Here is a 16,601-nt window from a genome sequence, read left to right on the forward strand (position 1 = left end):
TGGTAGTTGTGCCATGCCATGTTTAATTTATTATAATTTATATAATTACAGTGATTAAATGACATTAACCTGTACAGGCGGCAGTTGCAGGTTTCTTGTGCTCTCTGTCTTGGCGTACTGTATCTTGGCCGGCCTGGACGGCCGCGCAGCCTCCAGCAGGGGGCTCAACCGTGATGATTTCTCCTAAAATAAGAGGGCTTTATAATTCTGTAGATTAAAAAAATTAAAACGGCGTGGCGAAGCCGAGGTCTTGTATGTACAAAGTTAGCTGTGAGTTGCATTGCGGAATGGTAATCAAAACAGATTTGTTACTGTTTAATTTGGCTTCTGTTACGTTGCGGTATGATGATTCAATTTTAAGAATTTATATTTTCAATAGTTCTTTTATATAATCTATAATGGTAAATTACTTAGGCAAGTTAATAGGCAAAATTTGGATATGTGAGCGGATTCTTTCTTCAGCTACTTTCAAATGTCAAAAACACAAATCAATGATCGTTATGTAACTATTCTTAGTTATATATTCCGTATACTAACAAAAAAAGAAATGCCAACCACCTCGTGCACTAACTAGTCATTTAAATTTTCCTACTTTACATTTGTTACTTTGAATTAGAACAAATTTTAAGAAAGCGTTTAGAAAGTATTGTACACTATATATAAAAAAACAAGCGAAAATAAATTGAAAAACCAAGCAAGTGTTAAATCTTATAAAATGTATAAACAAGCCGTTGTTGGGGATTAATGTAATGATTTATTTAGTTAAAAGCGAAGAGACATGGGCACGGGAGTCTATCCTTAAAAATCTGAATAAGAACAATTTTATGTGGTAAACACAGATTACCTTGAGTTAAAGATCAGACATTCGGAAAGTAAACATTACAATTTCGAATATAAACTTTAAATTCAAATATATATTTACACAATAAAAACAAAAGATCTGTGCAAATATTTAGATACCTACTTGCTTTGTAAACCAAAAAAAAATAATAATCAAACTTGAAACAAACTATATATAAGTATACCCGACCGTTATTTTTTCAAATTAGTAGCGTAATTTGCCAATAGAGGGCGTTTACCTGAGACGTTGTTGGCGCGCTGCCACACGGCCGCCAGCTGCCGCAGGTGAGCCCACAGCGGCGCCTCCCTCGCAAGCTGTTAGTGCGCCCGAAATCACCGTGACCATGAATATAGTGACAGTTACTATTCTACGTGTACGTACCAGACGATATAGGAAATACTATCTTTGAATGTTGATCAACGTTAAGTTTTGTATAGATCGAATTTTGACTGATTGTAAAGTATCGTTGTATGAAACTTGGGAAGTTTCTCACTAATAACAGCTACATAGTAGGTTTTTAATACTAATTTAGAAGAAAGTTTTGACACAAATAAACGAAATACTATTTAAATTATGATATTCAGTCTGTTTCTCACTTGATAGTCCAACCAAGACCAAAAATCTATACTTGTTTCTCAAATCAAATTAATTAGCCGTGTGGTTTTTGCCACAGAACAGAACCTATCAATATATTACTGTGTGGAAGTTGTAGGAGGCGATGGACAAAAACCAATCATTGAAATCGGTAAAGTCTTTTTTGTTTCCCTTTATTATCATAGAATAAAGCCTTTATATACCCTCTTTAGCGGATTTTGAGCTTTGAATATAACAGCTTAATAAAAATAGCTCTCATTGCTATGGTGATAAAAGTTTTCAAAAGCACTTTCGGACCTTACTGTATTGAAGCTAAAGAAACAGACGAAGTGAAACCTATTTAAATCCAACAATTGGATTCTGCAATATTTTCTCTGCCAAAAAAATTTACTAATTTTGTGCGTTTTTATATCCTAAATGTGCTTGCTGTCTGTATGTATACTTTTGTACAGATCAATGGTATGTTAACATTTAAATTAATTAACATGGTGATGACTGTTAACCTAAGATTTAACGTGCGTATGTCATGCAAGCGTGGAACAGTGCCCCTTGAAATGTCGTGACTGATAAGAAAGCAAGTCCTTAGCATAGGCTGTACAAGCGTGTACCTCTGACATGGTGCAATATAAAAAGTTTAAATTCAAATTTGGAACGTACCGGCGCAGTGTCCTCGATGAGCTGGGAGAGGGAGGACGCCTCTCCGTTTTTCATTTCATTTGCTTCGGATATAAGATGTGCTCTTAGTTGCTTATTCCTGCAAAAAAGTTACAACGATTAGAAAGTATAAAGGTTATGTTTTTTTCAAATTTATTTTACACAGATTTTATAGTAAAATAAGATTTATTATTTTACTGGTATATTTATTAAAAAAATTTGTTTGTATACTCATACAACTTTTTACGCACTTTACTCGTATGTCTTAAGCCTCACCTAGCGTCGAGCTGCATAATGTGGTTATGCGCCTGCGCAAGCTGCGCGGTGGCGGTGGCGAGCCGCTCCTCCAAAGCTGCTGACTCCACGCATTTGACGGAGTACTTCTCCGATAGCGAAAGGATCTCTCGCTTTATCTCTTCCATCTCTTGTCTGTAAATAAACGTAGGAGTATGATGATTTTACAGTAAAATTATAACTTGATGATATTGTTCCTGGCCTTTTGATTTTTGACACAACAAAATATTTTTATATAACATGGATTACGCAAAGGATTACTGATACATCAGTCAAATAGGTGTTAATCCAAATTGGGATGAGCCTCTGCCTTCGACTCTTTGAACAACGGCGATACATCTGAAGTTAGTCCGAACTGTTGATGACATGGAGGCTTTCTCGGCTAAATTAAAGTTCATTTCAAGCGAGAAACAGAGTTACTGACTGGTGCCTATTGCTGAGCTGCATCCTCTCCGGGCCGCTGGCGCTGAGGAACTCGGCTTTGAACTTGTCCACCTCGCGCCTCACTTCACTCTCGTGGGCTTTCCGCATCGCGTCTAGTGCGGCTAACGTCGCGCGGGTCTCTTCGGCAAGCGCTTGCTCTTTGTCTAGCCTGAAATAGAATTGATTATACATAAATAAATATGATAACAAGTGGGGCCTAGAACGCTCGTTAGATAGTAAATTATATACTAACAAGAGCCAGCAATAACCAGCATTTCTATGATGAAGTTTCTCACGTTTTAGAAATAAGTCCCTTATATTTCTTTTGATATTTCTGAGGTCAGAATATTTCAAAGACAAAAAATACCTGAGTTGTTCTCTTTCTGCGCGGTGTTTTTCTTCCATTTCTCGCACAATGCGACGGTGGGAGCTCTCCATGGCCATAAGGCCTTTCTCACACAGAGCGCGTAACTGCTCAATTTCCTGCTGATAGCGGGCGCGAAGACCATCGCCGTGGGTATCTGCTGCTACAGCGCTCTGGAAGCGAGGTTAAGACGTATTTGGTATAACTATGATCACTTAGAACGTTTATTAAATTTTTTAATTAAGACTATTAGTATAATATATAATATATAAATATAAATATATACGGGACAAATTACACTGATTGAGTTAGCCTCGAAGTAAGTTCGAAACTTGTGTTACGAGATACTAACTCAACGATACTATATTTTATAATAAATACTTATATAGATAAACATCCAAGACCCAGGACAATTAGAAAAAGTTCTTTTCTCATCATGCCCTGACCGGGATTCGAACCCGGGACCTCCGGTGTCACAGACAAGCGTACTACCGCTGAGCCACAGAGGCCGTTAATTAAGGCGTTATTAGTGTCTTTGGCATGTAAGACTTTTGCCTACCATTTGTTCACTTTTACTACTACTATGCAAATTAAACAAACTAGTACTACTACTAACTAATAAATAAATTTAAATATATACGGGACAAATTGCACAGATTGAGTTAGCCTCGAAGTAAGTGATCAAGACTTGTGTTAAGAGATACTAACTCAACGATACTATATTTTACAAGAAATACATATATAGACAGACATATAAATCGTTTCTCATCATGCCCTAACCGGGATTTGAACCCGGGACTTCCAGTGTCACAAACAAGCTCACTACCCTATGCCATAGAAGTAGTCAAAACAAAAAATAAATAAAAGGTATTAATTTAAAAATATTTTTGTTCCTCTTTTAACGACGATGATTTAAGGCAAGTTAAACGTGTGACGTCTACCATGGCTACCTGATACGCGGCGCGCAGACTGTCCAGCTGCGCCGCGTACTCGGAGTCGAGCGCGGCCAGGCGGCGCTGCAGCGTGCGCGCGCGCTCCCGCAGCGCCGCGCGCTCGCGCTCGTGCTGCGCCTGCTGCTGCGCGCGCGCGCGCCGCGCCGCCGACAGCGCGCCCGCCTGCTGCGCCAGCGCGCACTCGCCGCGCGCGCGCTCCGCCTGGAGTCTGGGGAACAAGTCACGTTATACATCAATGTTATAGAGAAATTTGTATGTTGGTTTGTTCAGTACCTTACATTTGTGTTACTAAATTCCCATATGAGGGAAAAGTTCATGATTAGAAGGATAAATAAACGTTATCGCCAAACGTAGCTTTTTTTTTCACATATATTTCTTTCTATTTAAAACATATTACTTCGCGAGAAACCTTGAGAAATTAGCGTCTCATCATTATTTATATTAAAACTATACGAACCTGTCTAGCGCGTCTTGTAGCTGCTTGCAGTGCTGGCACGGAACCAGCGCTTGCAGAGCTTCGACGCGGCGCCGCAACGACTCGATGCGGTCCAGCGTGCTGCCGGCGGCCTCCGCCGCGCCCGGCCGCGCCGCGCCGCTGCCCTCCCCCGCCAGGCTGCGCTGCACGGCCTCCACCGCCGCCTCCACCCGCCCGAGGCTCTCGCCGATCTTCATCGAGTCTTCACTGTTACCCGAACAGTCACTGGAGAAGAGCGCTCGGCACTCGTTCGAGAATCGCTGGAACAGATACACGAACTCCGCCTCCTGGGCGGGGTCCGCCTCCAGCGAGGAGATCGCGTCCTCCGCTGAACGCGTCGCATCTTCGCGCGGTGTTGACGCCCGGTATGTTCCCTCGACGACAGCGATACGCGCGTCTATCAAAGCCTTTTGCGCCAACACTTCCGCAAGTTGCTGCAATAACACGCGGCTGTCCACACCGGGCGAGCCTTCTTTGGTACGTCTGTCCATACCGAGACATTCTCGGTAGCGAGTGGCGATGTCTCGCACGGCGCCATCCATTTCACAGCGTAAATGATCGTGCGCCGCTTGCCACCACAGTTCCAAATCAGCACGATCTTGAGCCGTCAAAGTCAAGCGACACTTTCGCGAGTCATCTAATTGTTCTTCACATAACTGAGCGGCGCGACCGAGAGCTCTCGTGACCTCGGCTTGAACCAGTTCGGCTCCCAGAGCATCTCTTGCAGCGGCCCATGCCTCTCGCACTCTAGCCGCTTCTACATTAGCCCGCTGTTGCTCGAAATCGCTGTCATTTGGCGTCACGTAACTCAATGTCTCGCAGGCTAGCGCCGAGCATAGCTCCGCCAACTTTTCCATTTTAAATTTGCTGACCGCATCAGAAACTTCTTTTTGCGATGCTTTAAGAGCTTCTAAATCGGCACTTTGTAATATTAGTTCGGACTTCCTCAACTCTCGCGTATCCCGAGAACCGTTAACGATATCGATTTTCCGCGAGAGGATCCTGGCGAGATAGTCTAATGAGCTCCTCGTGCTAATGATGCTTCTGGGTCCATCGCCGTTTATCTTACACTTAAGGTTATCGATTAATTGACTAGTTTCGGTTATTTCAGACTTTATTAATCTGGCGAAAAATCTGCTGCCGTTTGATGACTCTAGTGCTTCTTGAATTCTGCTGACGAGAATGGCTTCATACGCTAGTTTCTCAGCGAGAATTTCCAGACTTTTGCGCTGAGTTAACTCCCCGGATTCATATAGTATTGCCTTTTTCTTTGATATTTCCAATAATTTTACTCTGAGCTGTTCTTCAAGCTGCACGACCACCTGCGCGACGCTGTCGTTGACCTCGAGGTCGTGGCTGTGTCCACAGTCCACGACACACTTGTCGAAGCACTCCTGCAGTCTTTTGCTCACTTCAGTCAAGCATTTTTCCATCGATTTAATACTATATTTTTTCTCGAGACTAGGCGATGGTGATCTTCTGGACTTAGCTGCTCGCATAGCGCTCATCTGGCAAAGGCATTCGTTAACCTTATTTCTTGAATGTATGACTACATTTTCCAGGCTCTGCAATCTGTCCAACAGATGCCTTTGTGACTGTGTACCTACGGTAGAACTTTCGGTACTTTCGTTAAAGCTTGGACTTTCTGTTGATCTATTAGTGGCTTGACTTAATGATTCACACGAATTTGTCAAATCTCGCCGGTGTTCTAACGCAGAAGCTACTTTGGTTTCGAGAGAACTCAGCCGTACGAGCATTTTCATTGGTTCAGAACTGGTAGCACTATCCAACGACTTTCTTCGAAGTCGGGCCGCCAATCTTTTCATACGTTTCTCTTCTGACATGCTTTCCGCTTTGGAAAGTTTATCTTTGGCAGGTGACGTACTCTTTGAAGGTGAGTTTATCACCGGCACGGCTTCACCCGATTCCAGCATCGTTATCTTGTTCTCCAGCTCGGTTAACTTTTCTTCGACCTCCTTCCCCAATGTAAATGATTCTCTTCCTTTCAAAGACAAACTTCGTCTCTTTTCTCTCGACTCAGTTTTCTGAATCTTATGCTTCAGAGTTCTAACTTGTTTATCAGAGGCTGTGAGTTTCTGTGTCAAGTCCTGTATGCGTGCTGCCATTAGGTCAATTTCTGATCTACTACACTGTTCTCGTAATTTCATTTCATTTCTTAATTTCATGTTAGTTAGTTCAAGCTCATCATACATGTTATGAGACTCGCGGAGTTCTTTCTTCATGGCTTTTATTTCTTGTATCGCCTTCATGAACCTGCCCCTCAACTCAATGTACTCTTCAATCAATTGATCTTTTTCTAAAGATTCCATATTCAAGTCATGGTCCATATTCGTGAGGTCACTTAAAGAGCTAATGCTCTTTCTTTTTTCTTTGGTAGGTGATTCAGCTGATAATCTGCCTTCCAGATCTTGAATTCTATCATATAGTACTTCATTTTCTTTGACACTTTTGAGCAATTTATCATTAAGATCAGTCAACTCAGTTTGCAGTTGCACAACAGTCTCTTGCGCTGAGGTTAACTGTCGCGTTAGAAGCTCACAATGCTCTGTCGACTCTTTTAAGAAATTTTGTGTTTCTCTAAGTTTCGTCTCCCACATTGTCTTGTCTTGGTTGTAAAGCTGCTTTATAGCGACTAAATTTTCAGCCTCTTTCGTTCTTATCGACAACTCTTCTTCTTTTTTCTGCAGTGTTATCACGAGTTCTTCCATCTTCTTTTCTCTCAAAGCGGCATCAGATTTAAGTTTTTTAAGCCTTGCAAGTTCTGTTTCTGCCGCATCCACGTCGCTCAAAGCAAGTTTTAGTTGCTTACGAAGATCGTCAATTTCAATAGATTGTTTGTCGATGGTAGATATATAGCTGCGTTTGCGAGGTTCACTCGGCTTTTCGTTTTCATCGACTTCGTCGGTCGGACGTTCTTTGGTAGCGTCGATTTCGTCTTTGTTACTTTCAACTTTTGTGCCTGTTTGGTGACCTACTCGTGCGCGTACCTTTTCTTTGACTTTGGATATGGGTGTCCGATTTAAAATGGGGGACGGTGGTGGTTGAGGAGCCACATCTCCCCAGTCAGCACTATCTCTTCGACCACCTTCTGAAGCAGTTCTGTATTCTTCATCAGATGAGAACGGTGCCGATTTTCCTGTTATTGGTGTTACAGGAGTGACCGGTGAAGTAGATGACTCTGATGCTTGGTCCAAGGAGTCTTCGCGTAATATCAACGATAAAGGTGCCGTGTCAGGTAGACCAGCCGTTCTTCTTATAGCTGATACCCAATTGGATCGTATGCCTGCCGTTACCGCTGATAGAACGATGTGTTTACCGTCCCAAGTCTGGAAAAAAGAAATAAAATATAAGAAAATCATCTTATTAATTGCATGACTTTTATACCAAATTGAAGCCAAATTATGACTTGGGCCATTGTCAAAGGAAGTAAAAATAATACCTCAGTTTCAAAAGCGTATCCAGTGGACGCTGTAGTCGGCAGCTCCACTACTCTGGCCACTCCACTCAAGTCTATCACTCCATCCATAAGTCCTCTGTGTTCCGCATGAGGGTCCCTGAAGTACAGCAGCGCTGCTCCTCTCAGGACGAACCAATGTCTGGAGTAGCCGCCAGGGCCTCGTCTTTGGAGCCACCCAGCCCTGGCGTGGAGGAGTCTTTCAGCTGGTAGTTCGACTCGGCCAGGCTCCCCATTTTCGTTGGTTTCTACCACGTCCGTCGGTTCGCTGCCTTCGCTGGACGAGCTTGAGGTGTTCTCTTCTGGTGGTACAGCCCCGTCTGGTGTTCCACGAGCCTGGAAATAGTAATAAAAGGCTTTAAAGACTGTTGGTTTTTAAAAGTATACACATGTGAATTGTATGTCATTAGTAGGCTTTATTTCAGAGTGGATACATGCGGACTCTGGAAGCAGTTCCTAGAAAAGTTTCCATCGGGAGTTCATCAATAGGGATGATAAAAACGTTATGTAACCTCAGACAAATGATACGAATCTCTGGAAGAAGGGGTGTTGCACAATAGTGGTACATAATGTAAAAAAACAATGTTGCGTTTTTACTATATCATAGAATAGAAAGGTACCACTTATAGCCTTCACATCAATTAAATTTAATTATAACTACTACCGCTTCCAAAGCACATGTGTAGAAGAAGCGGCGGAACAAACTAAAATGCAGCATTTTCAACGGACGTCAATTTAAAAATATCTCTTAAATCTAAATCGTGGACGAATGCACATTGTCTACATTAAAAAACATGAAAAAACATAACTGAGGTGATTAAGCCAAATTAAATTGATCAGTCAATTGGGTCTAGCTGTTTCGTAGTTTCAACATTTACTAAAACCTTACAGAAGTCCATTGCCTGGACACAACGTAACACTATTGGAGAAGCACGAGTATATTTTATTTACCGGCAGTCGATCTGGTGGTGGCAGCCTGGTGGGTCTTTCAAGTGTGACGGGCAGGGCTCTCCGGGACCGGGGCCTGGTGAGGGACGCCGCGATGTCCCGAAGCTGCTCATCGTAAGGCTGGTGCTGCAGGAGCGGTGACCTCACGCCGACGGTGGCTGGAAGTTGGGTGATGATAAGGAATTAAAGCGTGTAAGCTTGCGTTGAGGACTGAAGTGTTGTCTATGGTTATGCCTAGTGAGAACTCGTCTACGCAGTGAGAACTCGATTCGACTCGATATTTGACGCCTAGCCTCGGACTTAAATAACAGACTATTATTAATTTCTGATGATTGAACAGTAACACTTATTATTTTCATCACCAATCAAAAACTTCGAACGATCACAGAATATTAAAGTTGCTGATTGACGGTTTCCTGATTAGTAACTTTATGTCGAGAATGTCTCAAAGATGTCGATGTTTGCTTTGTCGAGAGATACATTTTGGCAAAACAAACTTCGCGTGTACACGTACGAATATTCCATTACCATTCATAAAGTCACGTCTATATCCCTTGCGGGGCAGACAGAGCCAACAGTCTTGTAAAGACTGATACGCCACGTTCAGCTGTTTGGCTTGATGATAGAATTGAGATTCAAATAGTGACAGGTTGCTAGCCTATCGCATAAAAGAAGAATCCTAAGTTTATAAGCCTATCCCTTAGTCGTCTTTTACGACATCCATGGGAACGAGATGGAGTGGTCCTATTCTTTTTTTTATTGGTACCAGGAACCACACGGCACTTATAAATTTTATTGTTTATTTAGGTTTATTTCAACTAAACTTGTATTAAGTGGTAGGTAAGTCAATAAACTAATATTATTAATGTTATGTGGAACACGGATTAGGAATATTAGATACACATTACTATATAACTTTCAATATGATACGCTCATGCGCCTATTGGTCGTCCCAAATACCTATTGCAGTATGCGCAGAACTCATGTGTGGGTTGAAATGTATGTAGGGTTACCTCATGTTACAAACATTTCCGAAATTATTATCTTGTATATGAGGCGATGGCGAAAGAGTGGTTTAGATACAATCCTACTAATATTATAAATGCGAAAGTTTGTGAGTATGTCAGGATGTTAGTATGATGTTTGTTACTCTTTCACACAAAATCTACTGAACCCATTACGATGAAATTGGGTATGTAGGTAGCTGAAAACCCAGAATAACATATAGGCTACTTTTTGTATCGGGATTGATTGTTAAGTTGTGATAGGGTTTCCACGCGGACGAAGTCGCGGGCGGCCTCTAGTTCAATTCATAAATTTCTCTGCATATCATAAACATCGGTTAGATTTATATACTTACTGCTTATTAAGTAGGTACAATATAAACCCTGTAGGGCATCGCAATTTTAAAATAATATGGAATGGCGGGCAGGTTTATATCGGCTATGACGATGAACTAAACACTCATTACTACTCTGTCGTATTAGGAGTTAATATTTATGAGTAATTTAAATTAAATAAAGATTATAAATTAAAAATAAAAAATATTAATTATTTCCCGATGAAAATAGAATACTGGCAGTTGTGCTTAAGATGAAAGAATATCGTGAGGAAAGCATTAAGATAACCTAATGTCAACACGATCCAAGCTAAATCGTGTTGCCCTGTCTCAGGACGATTGTCACAGATGTTAAGACGGACGTGGTAGACTGTATCAATCACTATCAATCAAATAAATATTTTAAATAAAAAAAAAACAAAATAATTTTTTTCATATATTTTTTAAATTACTTTTAAGTTTTTTAAATATTTTTTTTAAGTCTTCTTTTTTGATTGAGATCTGGTGATCCTAGTCGCGTGCAATGCAAACAATGCGCTTGCATTCTAAATGCGCTAATTTCGATGTGCTAAGTGGGCTGTGGCATTTCTGTGGGCAACAATGCCAGCAGACGGCAACAGTTTCTCCACAGGAATTTCATAAGTTATTCTGCTAATAAATCTTCAGTATTTCAATTTTTCCATTGACATTCCAATAGTTAACGTTATGCTTAAGTTTTTAACGTTTTACTTAAGTGCCGTGTGGTTCCCGGCACCAATAGAAAAAAGAATAGGACCACTCCATCTGTTTCACATTGATGTCGTAAACGCGTCTAAGGGATAGGCTTATAAACTTGGGACTCTCCAGGCGATGGGCTAGCAACCTGACACTATTGGAATCTCTATTATATCATTACGCCAAACAGCTGAACGTGGCCAATCCGTCTATTCCAAACTATTGGCTCTATCTACCCCGCAAGGGATATAGGCGTGATTGTAAGTAGGTAAGTACTTAAGTTTTATTGAGCAACTGTATTGCAATACTAATTGTATTTTCCCTAACATTCTCCCTAATAGTCAAGTGTCACAATCCAGTAATGAGTGTTCAAATTTTTCATAAGATTTTTCAAGTAGACGAATCGTGATGAGATGACAAATCACAAACACATTTTAGCTTTTTTTAGTATTAAATTTTTCAAAGAATAAAAATAAACTAAACGTCAACTGCTGAACGGACTTAAATTACTTGCAAATAAAAAAAAGTTACTACACAATTTAAAATTGCAATGGTACAAGGAAGGAACCTCCAAAATCGATCATTGATTGAGATTCTTATCATCTCTTTCTGAACATCATAAACTTATTAAATGTCGAGGGCAGAACTCCCGATGTCCGAGTAATTGGACAGTCGATCGTAATTTGTGGGTTTACGCAGGTCACGGGGTCAGGGCCGTTGCGTGGTGACTAAGGTTTTTTGACCGACTTCAAAAATGAAATTTTTATTCAACTGTATGTCAATAATTGTCTGTCGGATGTATGTATGTACTTTAGTACAATATCTTTATTATTATCGATGGTAAATAACGAATTATGTGACTTTTGATACATACATACATATAGTCACGTCTATATCCCTTACGGGCTAGACGAAGCCAACAGTCGCGAAAAGACTGATAGGCCACGTTCAGCATTTTGGCTTGTTGATAGAATTGAGATTCAAATAGTGACAGGTTGGTAATTGCTGCCGGGAACCACACGGCACGTGACTTCTGATGTTATCCCAAAACGTCTCTAGAAATGGCGATGTGAAGCTCCCACAGCTATTACTCGACTATCAATAGGTATGATATTCGAGAAACAATAAGCTCATGAAGAAGTTTGTTTGTTTGTTTGTAAACTCTTTATTGTACATAAAAAATAAATATAACAAATTACAAAACGGTTATTGGATGAATATGTACAATGGCGGACTTATCCCCAATGGGATATCTTCCAGTTAACCAAAATATAAAGGAAAATCAAAAATAAGTTTGATGGCCACAACGAAGATAAAAAAGGGTTCCTCACCATCATCAGGCGGCGGGGGGTTGTTGGGCTCCGACCAGGTGTCCCGGCGTCGCGACCTGGCCTTCTCCTCGCCGTTGATCTTGTCCCGAGTGGGGGGAGACGCTGACGAGACCGGCTGGTCGGTGTATACTGAAACAATAAAACAATGTTCATTTAGCTTTTCATTAAACTCCAAACAGCTGAGCGTGGCCTATCAGTCTTTTCAGGACTGGTGGCTCTGTCTACCCCGCTAGGGATATAGACGTGAACATATGTATGTATGTATGTATTAAACTCCGTCGCACAGATGAAAAAGTTTTTGTATGAAAAGTCAATTATTTATCTTAACATATTTAAGGTAGGTTTGATGGAAATCGGTAGTGGCCTTCACCACAAGATGAGCCGTGAGTCTCAAAATAAACGGAAGTCTAACTCAAAAATAATTGGTTTTAAAAAATCTATACCATAATTGTAAATGTGAAAGCGTCTGTGTTTGTGTGTCCGTTTTTTACGCCAAAACACTGAACTGATCTCCATGAAATTTTGACTTAATTAACATATATTATGGAGTGCGGAGAAGTACATTTCACGCGTCAAATTGATTTTATAGTAATGGAATTAACAACAACTTATACGGTATATCACAAATAAAGTTTGCTAAAAATAGGTGTAAAACACGTCTAAAAATAACTGAGGATCTTAAACTAACCGGCTGACCAAATAACCCCTTTAGTTGACCCCTGCGCCTGCGCATGACATTGTGTATCGCGTGAGGCAAGGCCAGGGGACTATTCAGACGGGGATTATGCTCTACACCGCAGATAAATATAAAAGCTCAAGGTCTATGAATTTTATATTTACAGTACATTACAAAACAATAATCTCTGCTTCAAAATATTACTACGGACTGAACCTAACTTTTGTATTTGCTAGACTAAACTCCGAAAAAATCTACTTCTCATCCCTTTAATTTAAATAAAGATTATGCTTAAATTTTAAAAGATCTTGTGAAGCCGACTCCTGCGCATGGTTGCGTGGACACAAGTATTGCGTGATGCAAGGTCAAGTATAGGCATGAGAATAAAGTTATGGTAACTGGGTAGGCAAGCTGGTAATTATGTACTTGAAAACGAATTACTATAAGTGAATGCAACCCACGCAGCGATTCTTTTAAATAAGAATAAATTATGTATAACTTTTTTTATTTATTAAGTTAACTGCGTGTTAAAGTCTAGTACCAAATTATATTTTAAATGCGAAATGGAGTTTATTTGCTGGTTTGTTTGTAACCTCTTCACAGGTTTTCTACTGAATAACATATATTTAACTAGCGACCCGCCCCGGCTTCGCATGGGTGCAAAATTATAAATGTTATTATACATTAAAACCTTCCTCTTGAATCACTCTACTTGTTACAAAAAACCGCATCAAAATCCGTTGCGTAATTTTAAAGATTTAAGCATACAGACAAACAGACTAAAATAGCGACTTTGTTTTATACTTTGTAGTGATATATATTATTAATATAATCTCTTTTTGGAATATCACGCATATATAGTTAAGAGAGAGAAAGATATAGGGTTCCTTTAATCCGACGACTTAATTACTAAAACATTCAATCGAATTTTCCTAAATCGGCTTTGTATCAAATTGGCAGGTGACCATAAAAACCCGTAACCTCATGACAAATTCAAGCTAAAACCTGTTATATTAACCTTTTAAGGAAGAATTATTATTGGTAAATGCAGTATTCTAAAAAATCTCAAAACATCATAAGAACAAGATATGATATTTAAAAAATTCAACAAAATCCTTACCAGAAAACAACCTTTCAATCTCTCACCAAAACATGGCAAAAATTGAGGGGATAAGCAAAAGTAATTCCTAATGAGGTGTTAGTGCAACCTCCATTTTGCTTCAAAGAGTTACGAGCCTTATAGAAGCGGCAATGCGCGCTCAGCGGGCGTCAATGATGTATACCACTAGTTCTACTTCATTCATATGTATTATTTTTTGTCTGTAAATCGCAACGGATGACATATCAACTGCGGTCTGCATTAGGGTTGTGTCATGTTAGATAAGAATAAACGTTGAACTAATTCTTTAGTTCAACGTTTATTCCATAACGTGCTGAAACTTGGAAAAGGAGATGAAGTGAAGAAATAATGATTTGAAGCACTTATTGACTGCACTTATTCTCGAAGTGGAAAAGGAGATGAAGTGAAGAAATAATGATTTGAAGTAAAACTGCACTTATTCTCGAAGATCACTGAACTTGTGTTATTTATATACATTTATGATATAGAAATTTTGATGTTTATGTTTAAAAATTGTAGGTACTATGTTAACTACTGTTTCCGCGACGTTCTTTAATTTCTCTTTTAAGATGGCCAGTCGTAACCTCTTTGAATTTTGTGCAACAAATTCAAAAGAAATTGAATGACGAATTATGTGTATTTTCGAACTCTTAAAAATAATTTGCAGAAGTTGTATTTATATCTTTTCTCTTTAGCCAATATTTTTCATTTAGTTTGTCTGCTATTTTGGATTTAGAATTCCATTATTGTCATCAGAAACAAATTTAGGGTGCACATATGAAACGGACAGTCTTTACTGACTAACACGTCTGAGGGAACTTACAAAGCCAGTCAAATAAATGCTTTAAATTTATATAAATCCTTCTAAAAAGATTAATGATAGAAATAAAAGAAGTATGCAGAGATCGTGGCAAGTGGAAAGATTTAGTCTCTGTTTACCCCTACAAAAGAGGCGTAGTGTTAGTATGTGTAAAATCCTTCTGTTTCTTTATACAACCACCCTACTAAACTGTTTAACTATTTATATTGTTTTTCACTGTCATATCTAGATGGATTATTTTAAGATTTCTACAGAATTTTGACAGCCCTACCTGCTTCAATTCCAGCACCATGAAAAAATATGAGCATTGTTCATTTGTTTGTTTGTCTCGTGTAAACTTAATGAGCCGATAAGATTTATAGAAATGCCGTGTTCGGATTTTATGAGTGCTGTTTATGAAGCTTCTAGAAATTATCACGTTTTCTTTCTAAACGATTTGTAACTACCTACATCTTAAATAGGATTTGATTGTTAAAAAAATATTTTATTATTAAAATTGTTTCGGAATTTTGTATCGGAGTTCAACTTAGTGATTTATATCAGTTTTATAAGACTTATACGTTCGTTAAAAAAAATTAAAGGCGACAACGATTTTAGTTGAACTATTGTAGCTTTTTACCGAAGCAATTTACTGATGACTGATTGTTTATTAAATATATTCCATTTACTTTAAATATTATTGTTACATAAAAAACCGAAATTTGTTCAACTCATTAGTCCAACTTCCAAGCTATTACCCGCTTTTATTTAATTAAACTTAAACTTACATTTAAAAGAATCAGAAATTAATTGCATATTTTTCTCTTTGTTATAAGTTTTCCTCATAAGTTATATCCTGTATCTATAAATTTTAGATATATTTTGGGCTTTCGTTGTCGCCGGCCTCCCCGACTAAGGGTATAATGCAAGGATGTCAACTTTTAGCAATTAATTAAATATTCTGCGGACACATAAAGCTGTTACAATAAATAGGAATCGAACTGGGTCTGTGTAAATCAGACACCCACCGTGCGCATAATCGCCAGTAGGGTTGGCACACGATATACATACAACATACTTATGGTCACGTCTATATCCCTTGCGGGGTAGACAGAGCCAATAGTCTTGAAAAGACTGAATGGCCACGTTCAGCTATTTGGCTTAATGATAGAATTGAGATTCAAAAAGTGACAGGTTGCTAGCCCGTCGCCTAAAAAAGAATCCCAAGTTTATAAGCCTATCCCTTAGTCGCCTTTTACGACATCCATGGGAAAGAGATGGAGTGGTCCTATTCTTTTTTGTATTGGTGCCGGGAATACAATATGTAACGAAAGCCTTATCTCATTCAAATAGCGCCCATCTCTCTCTTTTTGACAATTCGGATTACTTTAAAGATACAGAGGGAAGATGGGTCATATTTCCTCTCGACCCTTTAGTAATTTTGTTAAACTTGGAAAAGTTCTACTCAAAGACATATAGATATTTGCCAAAGGATAAATAAAATTACCTCATGAAATATTCAGGAACCGACCATGTTTACTACATGGTCGGTGGCAGCCCTTGAGATCCACCTTGCCGCGAGCCGAGTGGGCTAGCACGTG

At 39.3% G+C, this 16,601-nt stretch overlaps 1 protein-coding gene across 3 annotated transcripts in view; it reads right to left on the reverse strand.

Annotated features, from left to right (window-relative positions):
• LOC106138439 (protein outspread) overlaps positions 1–16,601 on the reverse strand; it is a 290,023-nt gene that overhangs the window by 2,056 nt on the left and 271,366 nt on the right. Inside the window, exons 7-17 of one of the 3 annotated variants that reach the window (XM_013339589.2) lie at positions 12,406–12,534; positions 9,025–9,179; positions 8,059–8,409; positions 4,581–7,945; positions 4,121–4,331; positions 3,174–3,343; positions 2,808–2,975; positions 2,366–2,518; positions 2,093–2,189; positions 1,080–1,155; positions 70–183 (exon numbers count right to left, since the gene is read on the reverse strand). In XM_013339589.2, the coding sequence (XP_013195043.2) occupies positions 70–183; positions 1,080–1,155; positions 2,093–2,189; positions 2,366–2,518; positions 2,808–2,975; positions 3,174–3,343; positions 4,121–4,331; positions 4,581–7,945; positions 8,059–8,409; positions 9,025–9,179; positions 12,406–12,534 (4,989 nt within the window). Of the gene's footprint in view, positions 1–69; positions 184–1,079; positions 1,156–2,092; positions 2,190–2,365; positions 2,519–2,807; positions 2,976–3,173; positions 3,344–4,111; positions 4,332–4,580; positions 7,946–8,058; positions 8,410–9,024; positions 9,180–12,405; positions 12,535–16,601 lie in introns of all 3 variants that reach the window. The other 2 variants (XM_060944351.1, XM_060944352.1) reach the window with 2 other exon arrangements.

The sequence above is a fragment of the Amyelois transitella genome, chromosome 5, assembly GCF_032362555.1.
Source record: "Amyelois transitella isolate CPQ chromosome 5, ilAmyTran1.1, whole genome shotgun sequence".
Classification (NCBI taxonomy): Eukaryota; Metazoa; Arthropoda; class Insecta; order Lepidoptera; family Pyralidae; genus Amyelois; species Amyelois transitella.